The sequence below is a fragment of the Diabrotica undecimpunctata genome, chromosome 3 (assembly GCF_040954645.1).
Source record: "Diabrotica undecimpunctata isolate CICGRU chromosome 3, icDiaUnde3, whole genome shotgun sequence".
Taxonomy (NCBI): domain Eukaryota; kingdom Metazoa; phylum Arthropoda; class Insecta; order Coleoptera; family Chrysomelidae; genus Diabrotica; species Diabrotica undecimpunctata.
The window spans coordinates 35523181-35537709 of record NC_092805.1 but is presented as its reverse complement, the minus strand read 5'-3'; the positions used below and the strand labels follow the sequence as shown (position 1 = coordinate 35537709).

Here is a 14529-nt window from a genome sequence, read left to right as displayed (position 1 = left end):
ACCAGGAAAATCTGTATATATATATATATATATATATATATATATATATATATATATATATATATATATATATATATATGTGCATTAATGTTATCGGTTCAGTAAAGGTTTGAATTAACATGGTTTTGTGGAACCAGTTACTTTGTTCACTATATACTATAATACATCTAGAAAGTATGTGGAAGTTCTTACTAATATTTGTCATTTTATCACTTAAGGTATGTCTGTAGTGGTTTTTAATTAAAATTATAGCCTTGTTTTCTTTGAACGACAATTTCTACGTTTATGTAAGTAAAAATTCCATTGTCACTATCCCAGTTTGAAGTCAATAATGATCTGAGAGAACGGACGTATGGTGGATGGAGGCACTTCATGATAATTCTTATAGAAAAATGATGAATTTAGCGAAGATTTGTTTTTTATTTTTGGACGTGTTCTTTGGTCATATACGCGGATTAATTAAAAAATGATCAAATACGCATTTTAGTAACATTTTGAAAAAAAAAAACATAAAAAGAAAATTAGAAAATCCTTATTATATAAGATACAACCCTCTAACCCTTCAGGTTGGACGTAGAACCAACACTCCTACACAGTAAAGAAAGATTATTATGAGAATTCAAGAAGTTTTCGGACTGAAATCTAAAGGACTTGGAGTGAAAAAGGGCAATAACTTGGGATTATACACGTAGAACATAAGGCCATTATGCAGGCCAGAGGCACTATAGACTTATTGTCACGTTAGAAAAGAACAAAAAGAATTTACTCGTACTCCAGGAAATGGGGTGACCGCTGAAGAAAATATTTGAAAAGGAGAAGTATACGATATATTATAGCTGTTGCCCAACATTACATAACGCAAATTGAAAACGGAATTCATAGTCAGCACGGAATTCATAGTTCAAAGCATCTAATAATAGACTTCCGATTACCCAATGAAAGATTGTGCAAAATACAAATCAGAGGTAAATGTTTTAAGTACTCGATAGTGTGATCTCATCAAAAATGATGTAAAGGTATTAATATTAGATTTGAACACGAAGATAGGCAAGGAGAGGGACTATTCGCCAACCATTGGAAGAGTCTACATGGATAGTCGAAAAACAACGGGACTCACCTGCATGGTTATGAGTGATACATCTCTCTCTAACTTACGGCAACCTTGATTTACTGTCCTTTTCTAATTGTTACAAGAGCCACGATGCGCGTTGTCATAAATGAACTTTTACAGGCAGGTATTACTTCACTGTTAGATTTTCTTTATTAAATATTGATAATAGAAGATGATAAAATAAATATAATAATAATTTGCAAACAATGTAGTAGATTTAAAGCATTGATTGTGAGAATTTAGTTTTCAGGCTAACAGTGCAGTAATACCTGCAGTAATACCTACCTAAAAGAATTTTTTTTTTTTTATTAAATATTGATGATAGAAGATGATAAAATAACTATAATAATAATTTGGCAACGATGTAGTCGATTTAAAGTATTGATATTTGTGAGAATTTAGTGCCTACAATTTGGAAACTACCGTATAGCTACACTAAAATCATTTAGAGATTCCCTTAAATATTTCAAAGACTCCCGATAAATGCCCGGCTGCCATTAAGTATTCCAGAAAGGCAGCTAAAGTATTCCCTAACATTTCAGGTACCTCAGAATTTACCGAAGTTGCCGTAAGCATTCCCAGCTATCCTGAAAGACCACTAGACAACTCTGAAATATTCTTTGCTGCTTATCGTCTACTTGCCTTGGCAACTAAAACATTGTAGGCTACCCTGAAGTCTTTCATAACCCCTAGGAACATTGATTAAAGCACTTCAGAACTTCCTCAATAATTTTAAGAGAGATCGGAATATATCACAAACAGCTTAACAAACCAATAGATTGAACAATCGCAGGATCGTGACTATTCCTTGGCCATCAACTTTTCCTGACTTGAGCCCAATTGAAAATATACGGACACTCATGAATATGGAAGTTTAGCGTAAAGTCGCAAACTTAACCTGATTTAGTGAAAGTTTTTAGTTTTAAAAGTTGTAGTCCCTATTGAATTTAAAATGTTATATCTTGTATTAGCAAGTAAAATATGTCTTTTTTATATTGTTTATTGTTTGTATTGTTTATAAATCGTTTTTCCACATACTTCCTGAATGTACTGTAGAATTAAAGAACATAAGCGATATGACGGTTAACAAACTTAAAACTGTCGGACCAAAATACTGATTGTATGTATTTAAAAAATTACGAAAACCAATGTTGTCAATCGTGCATAAATATTTTTAAATATCTTCGTTTAATAGAAATTACAAGCATCACCCACAGTCGCAATCATCTTGTTTTTGGTTTTTTTGTTAGTCACAACTTTAGTCTATTCATTCCACTTGTTTTTCTACATAACCATATACGCCGTTGTCCCACTAGGTATTTCTCCCTTGCGTCTTTTGTCACTATAGCCTCATCACGGATTTGGGAATTTCTATCACATAACTAGATGCTATCAAACACTTTTTTATAGTCAATAAAAGTGAAATAACCTAACGGCGAAATCACTTGCAAGGTTTTTATGACAAGGAGATAACCAATTAAACGAAAGATAATTAAAAACTGATAAATAGCTCGTTAAACAACTTACAAAAGTAGTTTTGTATACTTCGCGGATAGTTTTTATCTATTATGTGTCATTAAATTTCAAGTAGTTTCTGTTTAAAAAAACTGCATACGAAAACTAATAAGCCTAAGTAAGTAGATATACGAATCCAAAGTGAACAGTTCTGGAAACCACTCATAGATGGCACTGATACTACTGAAATTACTGCTTTGTTATTCACAGACATGTTACAAAACATTATACTATACGTATCTGGAGACATGCCGTTTGACAGACTGTAGCATAAACATATTCTAAGAATTATTGCAAACGACTCCACCCACCGGCATCACGCTTCATATATACCTAACATTATTGGTTTCGAGCAGTCGTGTGATTTGGAAGGAGAAATATGCGCTCTTTGAAAGGTAATTGCAAAAATTCAGTTTTTACCAGACTGTCAGGCGGCAAGTCTCTGTTCGTGTGACTAAGTTGATTAAGTTGAGTGAGTGTAAATAACACTTTTTATAATATCAGTTTAAGTTGGTTTCTTCATTTATGTTTAAGTTGTACTATTTTATAATAGCGTTATCACCTAAGAAAAAAAACATATTTGAAGTATTGTCCTTTTTCTGTAACGAGAAATGTAAAGCTACGAATTTTAAGTGCTTATATGGGTTACTGTCAATAATATTTCCACTTTTAAATATATTTTTAATTTATTTACTGTACCTAATAATCGAAATGTACATAACAGTACTATGTATATCAATAAATTTAATAAATTGATTGACGTGGTTATTATCTCCGTAAAAAACGATAGTCTGTTAGAAGGCATGTCTCCGTTCGTGTCCTAAAATGATGTCTCTCCAGTTAAGGGATATAATAAAATTAACATAGTTGTAACCAAAAGTCAAAATATGTGTAAACTGAATAGCTGCCAGCTAAGTACGAATACCCATTCAATTGCCGATCCGGAATAGTCCGGAACAGATAGGCACCGTAAGAAGAACAGACAAGTTATTGAAATTGCTTAGGATTATTTTGACTTACTGTACAGTAAACCAAAGATCTGTCCCAGAAACTGATGATTATTGGAAAAACTGTTTAAAATAAAGATGGGAACGAATTATTTGAACAATTCCAATAAGTGAAGTAATGAGTGCAGCAATGTTAATACAAATTTCAAGTAAAATAACTGAGTACAGAGTTAGTAAAGACAACTTGTGTGTTTTTACACTTTTTACATTATTCCGACATAGAATCCTTCGTTTTTGATAATCTATCAACAAAAGAAATTTATGAAACGTCTGTCAAAGTGTATAAAAATATTTTATTTCCTTATCAACCGATAAAAATCGGACACTGAACATGATTCACATGAAGGGCGACCAAAACAGCAACTAATGAACAAAATATCGAGAAAATTTAAAATATAGTTCAAGAAGATCAACGATTAATAGTGCATAAGATTTATTTGAATGTATGAGTCATTTGACTTGACAAACTCTGTACAAGATGGGAGCAGCATTTGTCGCATGTAGATAACAAACTAATAAAAAAAATTTCTGCTATGTATGTCCTGATGTAAAGTTTGATGTATATGGCTGCTTTGTCGATTACGAGAAAGCATTTGACCCTGTTAGATACAAAAAGTTAATTGCTATTTTGAATGACAGGTCTGGATTCAGGTCTGAACATTCAGATAATAGCCGGTTTGTACTGGAATTAGACAGCTGACATTGAAATTAAAAGGTCAGATGGCCGAAGAAGTTCATATTCTGAGAGGAGTTTGACAGGATAAGTGATCTTTCCGCTTTTGTTAATTTATATGCAGAAAAGATTTTCGGAGAAGCTGCGGAAGACAGAACGGAAGGTATAATTGTCAACGGAGTAGTTATCAACAACTTATGACATACGCTGATGACAAAGTTTTACTAGCAACGTATAAAGATGATTTACAGATACTTCTATTAGCGGTAATAGACTAAATGTATATAGACCAAGTTAATACAAAGAAAACCAAATGGATAGTCATTAACAAAAACAAAAATATAGCCAACAATCAAACTGATATCAGGATAGATGGAGAAATAGTGGAGAGAGCACAGTCATACAAATATTTGGGATGTTGGGTGAATAAAAAGTGGGACTTATCTCAGGAAATCAAAAGCGGAAAAGAGTAAGCCAGAACATAATTTAAGAAGATGCAAAAGGTAATAACTGAAGACATGAGAAATACTGAAATAAGTGCTTGGCCACGGAAGGCGCTGGCTAGGGACGAGTGGGGAAAAATTCTTGAGGAAGCATGCAGCGTTGTAAACCCAGAATGATGATGATAAAAGGTATTAACCACAGAACACTAACAATTCCCTTAACAATGCAGTTACTAAGTTATATCCTAAGAATTCTGCTATATGAATTGGAAGCATGGATGCTCATTGAAACAATGTCTAAAACAATTATGTTGAGGATTTCGTGGATGGACAGAGTGACGAGTGAAACAGTTTTACACCGTCTAAACAGAGAAATAGAGGCTCAGAATACCATGGAAAGAAGAAAATTGGAGTACTTTGCTCACGTGATGAGAAATTCTAATAGGCAAGCGGTTTGCCCCTAAAAAGACCGTTAGAAACGGAATATACCGACTACTTTTTTTCATTTCTACCGCACCAAACCTTTTTTATTCGATTCTATATATTGTTTCAATTGAAAATGTATTTTTTTTTAATCAAGTGTGCCGGAAATTGGTATTAACAAAATAACTTATAATAAAAAAACAATTTCCAGAATCGCTTCGAGCAAAATTTTTTAGAAATATTTCATCGAAGTAAATACTCGTTCTATTGGTGATTATTCAAAAAATGCTTCCTTTTGGAGTTATTCGCAGTGGTTTGTTGAAAAATATGCCTTAAGTAGTGATTTTTGGGATTTTTTTCTAAAAATCTGCTAAATGAATTAGAATTCTACAAAAAGCTTTATATTCTTTAAACATTCACGTATAAGTATGAATATTTTGACAAGGATAAGTGGTTTCTATCTTAATAAAACATAGTTTTAAATTTAAACCGCAAACGCTTATTATCATATACAGCAATAAATGCATATTCGAAATATTTGGTTCCATGTTTTGAGCAATCCATTTAGCCTTGTCAAAATATTCTTACTTGTACTCAAAAGTTCAAAGATTATAAATCTTTTTTATAGAATTGCAATTAATTTAGTAGTTTTTTTTTTAGATAAAAAATTCCAAATATCACTAACTAAGGCATTAATTCAACAAAAAATTGCAAATAACTCGAAAAGGGCACTCTATTCAGGACAAATGTAAGAGAATAGTGGTTTTGGACGACCAAGAATATTCTGACTCAAGAACATCCGCAATTGTTATGGAGTCACCACCACGACTAATTAGGTCCGCTGCGGAAAAAGTAAAGATCATACAACTGCTCCTCAATGTTCTTGGAGGACAAGGTACTTAAAGAAGAATGTGTGTGTTGCTTTAGGAAGAACCTACTGGAGAAATCGCAGATTTATTCGATTTTCGATTTTTGTTTCACCTTTCTGTGTCCAGTAATAATCGAGAAAAGCGTGTTCCAACTTTGAAGAAAATTGCTAAAAAATACTAAAATCTAATAGTGAAACGTGTTACTCATCATTGGCGCTTAGTTTCATCGTTATCGCCTTCGTGACGTCAAATCTCATGAACGTACGGTCAGTTAGTTCGTGTCAAAACTAATTTGAATGGAGAATAATGTATTTGTTGTCATTAAACCACTCCTCGGTCGGCGGCACTGAGTAAAGATGGTCTGGCGTTATCAGTGTAGAAAAGTGATACGCCCATTTCAAATAGCAGTGTGCTTGAACTGCTAAAACAGCCTTAAGAAATAACATTAAAGTAATTTTTTCAATACTAAGCTGAGAATTTTTACAGTTAATTTGTTTTACAACAAAGTTGTAAGCCAAACGGAATAAACACTAAAACACAATTGCGGAAAACCGCTAAAGAAATAAGCCTCATACATTTTTTGTGGTGTTTAAAACATACTATGATGATTTATCCAAATATTTACCATTTTTCAGTCTAATATACTAATAGTGTTACCGATTATTTGTGGACGATTTTTAATTATAAACGAAAAAGACACACAATATTTTTACACATAATACATAAAAACTTTCCGCCAAATATTTTTAAAAAACTCAACACTTTTTTGTATACCTTATAATTTTTTTGTTATTACCATTTGTAGTGTATTTGGTTTGTAAAAAACGGACAACTTTTTTTGTTTTTTAAACAAAATCGCTTAATAAATAATAAAAAAGTAAAAATATTCAAAACAATCGGACAAATACCTACAAAATATAAGTTCACCCGCGTGTTAGTATCAATAATAAAAATAATTCAGAATTATTCTTCGCTAAATTTAAGATTCAATCTCCACCCAGATATATTACAAATAATATGGAGTGTCTGCAAATTGTATTTACAAAAGAAAAATAAATGCTAGATATCATATTTATAGAAATATCTAATATATTTCCTCATACGAGGCGATTATTGATTATGAATTAAAGAATCGAGCGATATAATCGATAAAAATTGATAAAAAAACGAAATACGATTTCAAACAAATTCTGCACCGTCTGTATTTTGTGAATAAAATTGAAAGAAATTATGATCTTTTGTAAAAACAATCTGTAGCATATCCTATATACAATTTTTTATATTATTCATTTTCCCCCAAACTAAAACTCTCTACTTATAGAAAAAAAGGGGCGAACTTACATTTCTCATTTGGCTCAAGGAAAAACTCAACAAACTTAGTGTACCTACCGAAGCGGAGTATTGATTTAAGACTGAAGGTTGATATTTTAAGTTTTTATACATAAGCTTAAAGTCTACAAAATAAAATTCTTCTCGAAGGCACCTCAGAGCTGCTAATTTACAATAATAATGTACAGAACCGATCTCTACTACTGGACCCAGGCACTTTTTTCGAAAAACGATGTAAAATAATATAAATACCCGATAAACTTTGTTTTTTCTTACACAAATTAATGACACTAGCCGTTTTTAGAAGACCACAGCGCTGTAAGTACTAGCTGCATTGAAACCTAGGATTTAGAGTAATTGGTAGAATAATTTTGTACATGAAAATGATGCCATACCCAATATTGAGTGTAGGCCACTTCTGTTATATATCTGTGTTGTATATCATTAAATGTACACAGATATACAAGACCTACAGTTTAACGTCGATTTAGAAGAACTGTACTGGCAAGTTAAACTTGGTGATTTTGTCATTTGCCTTCCGATGGCGACTTAGAATACTTTTTAGTTTTGTAATGGGAATCGAATCCACATCAGTCGGCACCAAAGGCAGATACAGTCACGCCTGAGCTACCTAGGTCACAATTTTGTTTATAGGAAATGTTTAATAAAGTTCCAAAACAATTGTATTAACTGGTCCCACTTTATGAAATATTAATAGACTGGCAACACTGTCAACATAGCCAAAACCGACTTTCTTTGTGCAGGGAATGAGGTGAGAGTTTATACTAATTATGAAACTTTTGATAAAATGGAAGACGCATTATTTTCGATTAAAAATTTTGACTTCAAAACTATTAGTTTCAATGCAGCGTTTCTCACCCATTTAAATAGAAACATAACAGCGAAGCACATTGCTATAGATAACGATTTTACTATACGAGATGTCATAAAATAAACTGCAACTAGTATTTATCGATTTGAAACTTTTTCTTTTTAAACTGATAGAAAATTTGTACTGTTTTGGTGGTTTGCTACATTTGGTGCATTGTGATTCATATACTTTCAACAATATCAACACTCTTGACAATATTTTATGACATTCCGTTGTAGGTCTCTGTAAATTAGAAGTATACTTATGATATCTGTTGGAACTTATTGATTATATTATTTTTATTTTGGTTTTTCATAAAAACAATTTTTTCGAGAATGTCAATACTCCGTGTTTTCTTGACTTTTTTCTAAATTTTTGTTGAAAAAACCTCAAAACTTTTGGAGAAAGAGTGGCAAACTATGGAGACTGTTTGAAAGAACTTTTGTAAAACTGTTTGAAAATTTAAACTATAGAAAAACAAGGTGCAGCCATTGAAAAAAAAAATTGAAATTGATAAAAAAAATACTTGAAGCTGTTAAAAAAAAGCTTGAAGAAGTTGAGAAATAAATTAAGTTACCTCAAAAAAATTTAAAACCCTTAAACAAAATTTCTAGCTAACCAAGAAAGCTTGAAACAACCAAAAAAAAATTGAAGCTGTTACATACTACCTTAAATTATTGACGAATCTAACGATTTTAGAGTTTGAAGGATTTGATGATTTCGAGAAATTTAAGCTCTGAATGAGAGTTGAGGAAAATTTGATACCGTTAAAGAAAATCCGAATTTGTTAAGAAAACTTAAAACTAATGCGAACAAGATGAAGTGGTTTAAGAAAACTTAAGGCGTTAGAGAAAATTTAGAACTGTTATCCGAAGCTGTTAACGAAAGCTGTTTGAAATTGTTGAACAAAACTTATAGCTACTACAGAAAAATTCAAATTGTTAAAGTCGGATTGAAAATGTTTAAGAAATTTTCAGCTATTGTGAGAAAGTTTAAAGTCGCCCTTAAAGAAATTTGTAGCTGTTAGATACAACTTGAATCTATTGAAGGAACCTCGAAGCTTTGACAATGTCGAAAACTTTAAGCTGAAAGAGAAGTTGATACCGTAAGAAACTTTATACCACTGTGAAAGAAGTTCAAGGAGTTGAAGAAAGCAGAAAACAGAAAACTTAAAACTGTTAAAGCAAACTTGAAACGGCCAAAGAAAATTGTAAACCATTTAAAATAATTGAAACACTCACGTTTTTTTTATTAATTTCATAAAAAGGGTCCCAATGTCTTAATTATTTAATTTTACTTCATTTCTTGTATTATTTTAACTCCTGAAGTCGAGGTTTAGTGCGACCGTTTTATTAGAACACTATACTTTATCTCGTAATTCGGAGCTTAAACAAACACAGATATAATGTCAGGACATACTAATATCTGTAAATATTTCTTGTGTCTTACATCAAGTAAAAAGTGTTGACAATCTCGAAAAAATCTTGTTCGAAAAAATTGAAAGCATCGCCAGCAAAAAGTTATCTGAAATGACTACTTTGTTATTGATATCACTAAATATTGAAAATATTCAACAGTCCCTCACTCTTTTTCCTTCACCTCCGTCTGATTACCACACGCGTCCTCATTCAAAATGTTTCGGTCATTAACAGCCACTTCCACCCGATTCTCCTTCTCTTCTTTCTGCCCGACAATGTCGAGTTTTTCTGTACCTCGTTGAGATGAGTCTCTGGTGGTGGTGTGTGTGGTAAGTATGGCGGGAGATTTAGTATCACTAACAGCTTTTGGCGGATCTTCCTTCTCTTCGGTTCTATTGCTAACAGAAGTACTCGATGACAGATCATTTGAGGGAACTTCCAATAATTGGTTCGTTTCGCTATCAACTTTGTCTGTAAATAGAAAAATATGTTGATGCTTATTAAAAAGTAACATTAATTGTTAAATAATTATTAAACTAAAAATTGCAACATTGTAATCTGTATTTGGTATTGGGAGAAAGAGTAATAAATCACTGTGAAGTGGAAATACACGATTTTTTAAAGGTGTACAGTTTATTGTATTAATTTTTTATGACCAATATACACTATAACTGCAGAATCTATCTATATAAAAGGCTAGGACGAGAAGTCACACATCAGTAAGTTAAGTACGCCACCTAGGAAAGAAATCTGAACTACCAGACATCTGACATTTCAATCATATTTTGTTCTTCAAACGATACGTTTAAAATAATATTAATTACGTATTAATATAATTAATAATACAAATAATTTTTTCGCAAAATTTTCAAAAATATTGTTGGCATTAATTTTAAAATAAAATTTAATAAACAAAATAATTTAAAACTTTATGTTAGTTTAGATTTAAACACCTAGCGCCACCTAGGAAAGAAATTCTGAACTACCAACTGACATGAATAAACTCATCTGCCAGATAAATTGTAAAATATTTATTTGCCAAATAAAGTACAGAATAAAAAGTTATCTTGAAAATAAATTGTGTTCATTGTAGTTTATTATTATGTGTAGGTTATCGCGAAATCAAAAATATAACCTAAATATTGTTGTTTATTGTGGGTGAGACATGGATCCGGTACTAGAAGATTTAATGAAATCTGAAAGTATGATCAGTATGATGTTTAATATTTATAAACTTAGTGCGAGAATATTCTATTTGAAGCAGATTCGAGCATTTTAATTTGTGTAATACTAAAGACTTTTTTAAAAGGTTTAGAATAAGTAAACCGACAGTGATCTATATTCTGTGAATATATTGTAAATATTTGTTAATAAAAGTTTATAAAAGTAGGTATGCTACCTTTTTTTCTTTACCTAGTTTAGGCATTCAATGTTTTCATATTCTTGATAATTAAAAAAAAAATTGATTAATTAACGTTTTTCAAGAGATATTGATGCTATTAATTAAATAATAGCCGTATAGGATTCCAAAATGCAAAATATGCACATAGTACCTAAGTTGTCAGATTCTTACAATAAAAACTTTCTTATAATAAATAAATTATAAAATACATTAAATTATACACTGCGTGTCAGCCAAATGGAATAAATTAGCTAATAAATGAGGGAGTATTCGAAAAAAATGGTCGAATACGTCGATTAGTATTTATAGTTGCGCATTTTATGGAGTTAGAATATTATCTGTTTTATGTCGTTTTCACTTTAAATAAAATGGACTTTCGATAATGAAGCTTTATGTCTTTAAATAAAAGAAAATTAAAAAATCATTAGTTAAAGATAAAGTATGCCTCTTATTATTATTCTATAGCTTTACACATTATAATTCTCGTGCTAATAGGTATTTAGATATAATTAGGTATCATTTATTTATCTAGAAAACATAATTTATGAAACATTATGAAAGGGGGCAAACATATTTACGTTTGACATTTGCACATTCAGGCAGTTATTTTCTTGCATTTAGATCGGTGGTTAGGTCACGACTATTCAAGTAAAATGTCAGGAATCGGTGAAGCTAGTGCTAAGTGTAAAATACGTTTACATTTATCTGATGATGCCAAAGAAATTATTAGGAATGTTTATCAACAGTAAAAGAAGATAATCCAAATCCAGACGACGGTAAATTTCTTATCAAGGCAAAATTTAGATTGACAAGGATGCCATCTACAACAGTGTGGAAAATTGTTACAGATAGAATTCAACCTCGTAAAAAGCTGAGTGACTTTACTACATATAAAGCAGTAAATGAAAAAGACGCTGAGGTAATTAGACGAGCAGTTTATAATTTCTATTCAAAAAACCTAGATCCAACGCTTAATATGATAAAAGACTATTCTATTACGTATTCGCCTTCAACTTTATCAGGATTTTTGAATCACATTGGTTTTCGATACAAGAAAATTAATAAACGATCATCAATAATGGATTCCCCTCGACTTATTAACTGGAGAAACGAATACTTGGATGCTATATCTAAATTTATAAATGAAAGAGGACTGATATTTTATCTGGATGAAACATGGTTCGATACCCACGATACTGCTTAAAAAGGTTGGACAGACGACTCTATTAAGTGTGCACCCAATTATCCAATTAATAGAGGTCAGTGAATAATTATTCTGAACATTGGATCCAAAAATGGTTGGCTTGAAGGAGAAAGTTTTTTAGTATCGGCAAAAAACATTAAATATTCAAAGCTGGATTACCATGAAATTATGACGAGTAACTTGTTTAAAGAATGGTTTGAAAAGAAAGTGTTGCCAAAAAGTGTCATTGTAATGGATAACGCGACGTATCACAGCGAACAAATTAGAAAAATCCCCAGTGTAGGCTCGACGAAAAAACAAATATCGGATTTTTTGTATGAAAATGATTTGTACTTTGAAGAAACATATACAAAAAAAGAAATGTTGGAAGTTCTTCACACAAAAGTATTTGAGAAATAGTTTGTTATAGACGAATTAGCCAAACGTGATGGTCATATTATATTGCGAAAACCTTCCTAGTACTGTGTTTTCAATCCTATTGAATTAATCTGGAGCCAACTTAAGGGAAGTTTATGGTAAAACAACAGTTGTCCCAAATTTAGTAGACAATCGCTATCACATGTTGTAGAAGAAATAAAAAAAGATTTCCCCAACACTGAATTTTTATGTATGTAAGAGACGGTTTAGGTATTATTTTATCCAATGAAAGTGGCTGTAAAGTTGAAAAGATTCAACCGTTCTAATCTACAGCAACATTCTACGAGTATAACCTAACGAGAGATCAAGATGAAGAAAATTTTGAAGATCAATTGCTAAATGAAGACATTATTTATGAAGACTCTGAAGTTGAAGATGTTTGAGCTAACCTTATATAATATTTTAGCGTTATGGAAAAACCTCAGAGGAATCAATAATGTACATGTATTATTTTCTTATTTGTTATATTGTTCTTATTTGGCCCACATTAGCCCCATTTCTAAAAAGGGAGACAGAAAAGAATGCGGAAATTATAGAGGCATTAGCGTAACTAGCTCGCTGGGAAGGTTATATGGTCGTATATTGAAAAGAAGAATAGAAGAGGAGTATAAAGAAATTGAAGAACAAAGCGGCTTCAGAGCAGGAAGATCGTGCGTGGACAACACATTTACCCTTCAACAAGTAATTGAAAAACGAACAGCTCGAAACCTCCCAACGCATCTGGTATTTATAGATCTGGAAAAGGCTTATGATACAGTTCCTTTAAAACTCTTATTTAGTGTCTTGACGAAAACGGACCTTAGTAAAACATATCTAAAAGCAATACTGAACATCTATAAATGTCCTCAAAGCACTGTAAAAACAGGAAATACTTTCTCAAGGGTATTTACAGTAACGAAAGGCTTGAGACAAGGATGTTGTCTTTCCCCCACCCTATTCAAAATATATATCCAAGAAGCACTGCACCAGTGGAGACAAAAATGTGCGGGAATGGGGCTGAAGCTTAACAACCATTATCTGACAACGCTGTTCTTTGCAGATGATCAAGTACTAATTGCAAGCTGTGAAGAAGATGCAGATTATATGCTTAGAAAGCTCAAAGATGAATACGAAAAATGGGGGATGAGTATGAATATGTCTAAAACAGAATATATGCGAATAGGCAGTGAAGACGAAGACCCGGATTTGGAAATTAGACAAATGAAAAGGTGCTACGAATACAAATATTTGGGAAGTATTATCTGCAGTATAGGAACAACGGAACGAGATATAGACTATAGAGTGCAACAAGGCAGGAAGAGTGTTCAAATTCTGAATTCGATACTTTGGTCCAACAAAGCTACTATGAGAACTAAAATGACTATCTACAAAGTAATTGTAGAGCCCATTCTTACATATGGAGCAGAATGTTGGCAAATGACAGTAAAAGGAAAGAAAAAAGTTGACACGGTTGAAATGGACTACCTGAGAAGAGCTTGCCGTATATCAAGAGTAGAACGTATACCTAATTCTGAAATTAGAAGAAAAACTGATAGAGTACATACAACTTCTGAAAGAATAGAAACTAGACAGTTAATATGGTATGGACACGTACAGAGGATGGACGAAAACAGATGGCCAAAAAGAGCTATGGAATACAATCCAAGTAATAGAAGGAAACGAGGAAGACCAGCCAAGTCTTGGATACAAGGTGTTATGGAAACCATGAAAGACAGAGCCATTGATGAAGACACCTGGAGAGATAGAAAAAGATGGCGATCGAAATGCGGGAAGCGGCAGAAGCTGTAGGATCTATATATATATATATATATATATATATATATATATATATATATATATATATATAT

The 14529-nt window shown here is 31.8% G+C and overlaps 1 protein-coding gene across 2 annotated transcripts in view; it reads right to left on the bottom strand.

The window, feature by feature from the left end:
• The window catches only part of LOC140436672 (uncharacterized), a 45508-nt gene continuing 30979 nt past the window's right edge, over positions 1-14529 (bottom strand). For both annotated transcript variants that reach the window (XM_072525703.1, XM_072525704.1), the window contains exon 13: positions 1-10130. In XM_072525703.1, the coding sequence (XP_072381804.1) occupies positions 9823-10130 (308 nt within the window). In that variant the 3' untranslated portion in view covers positions 1-9822. The remainder of the gene's footprint in view (positions 10131-14529) is intronic.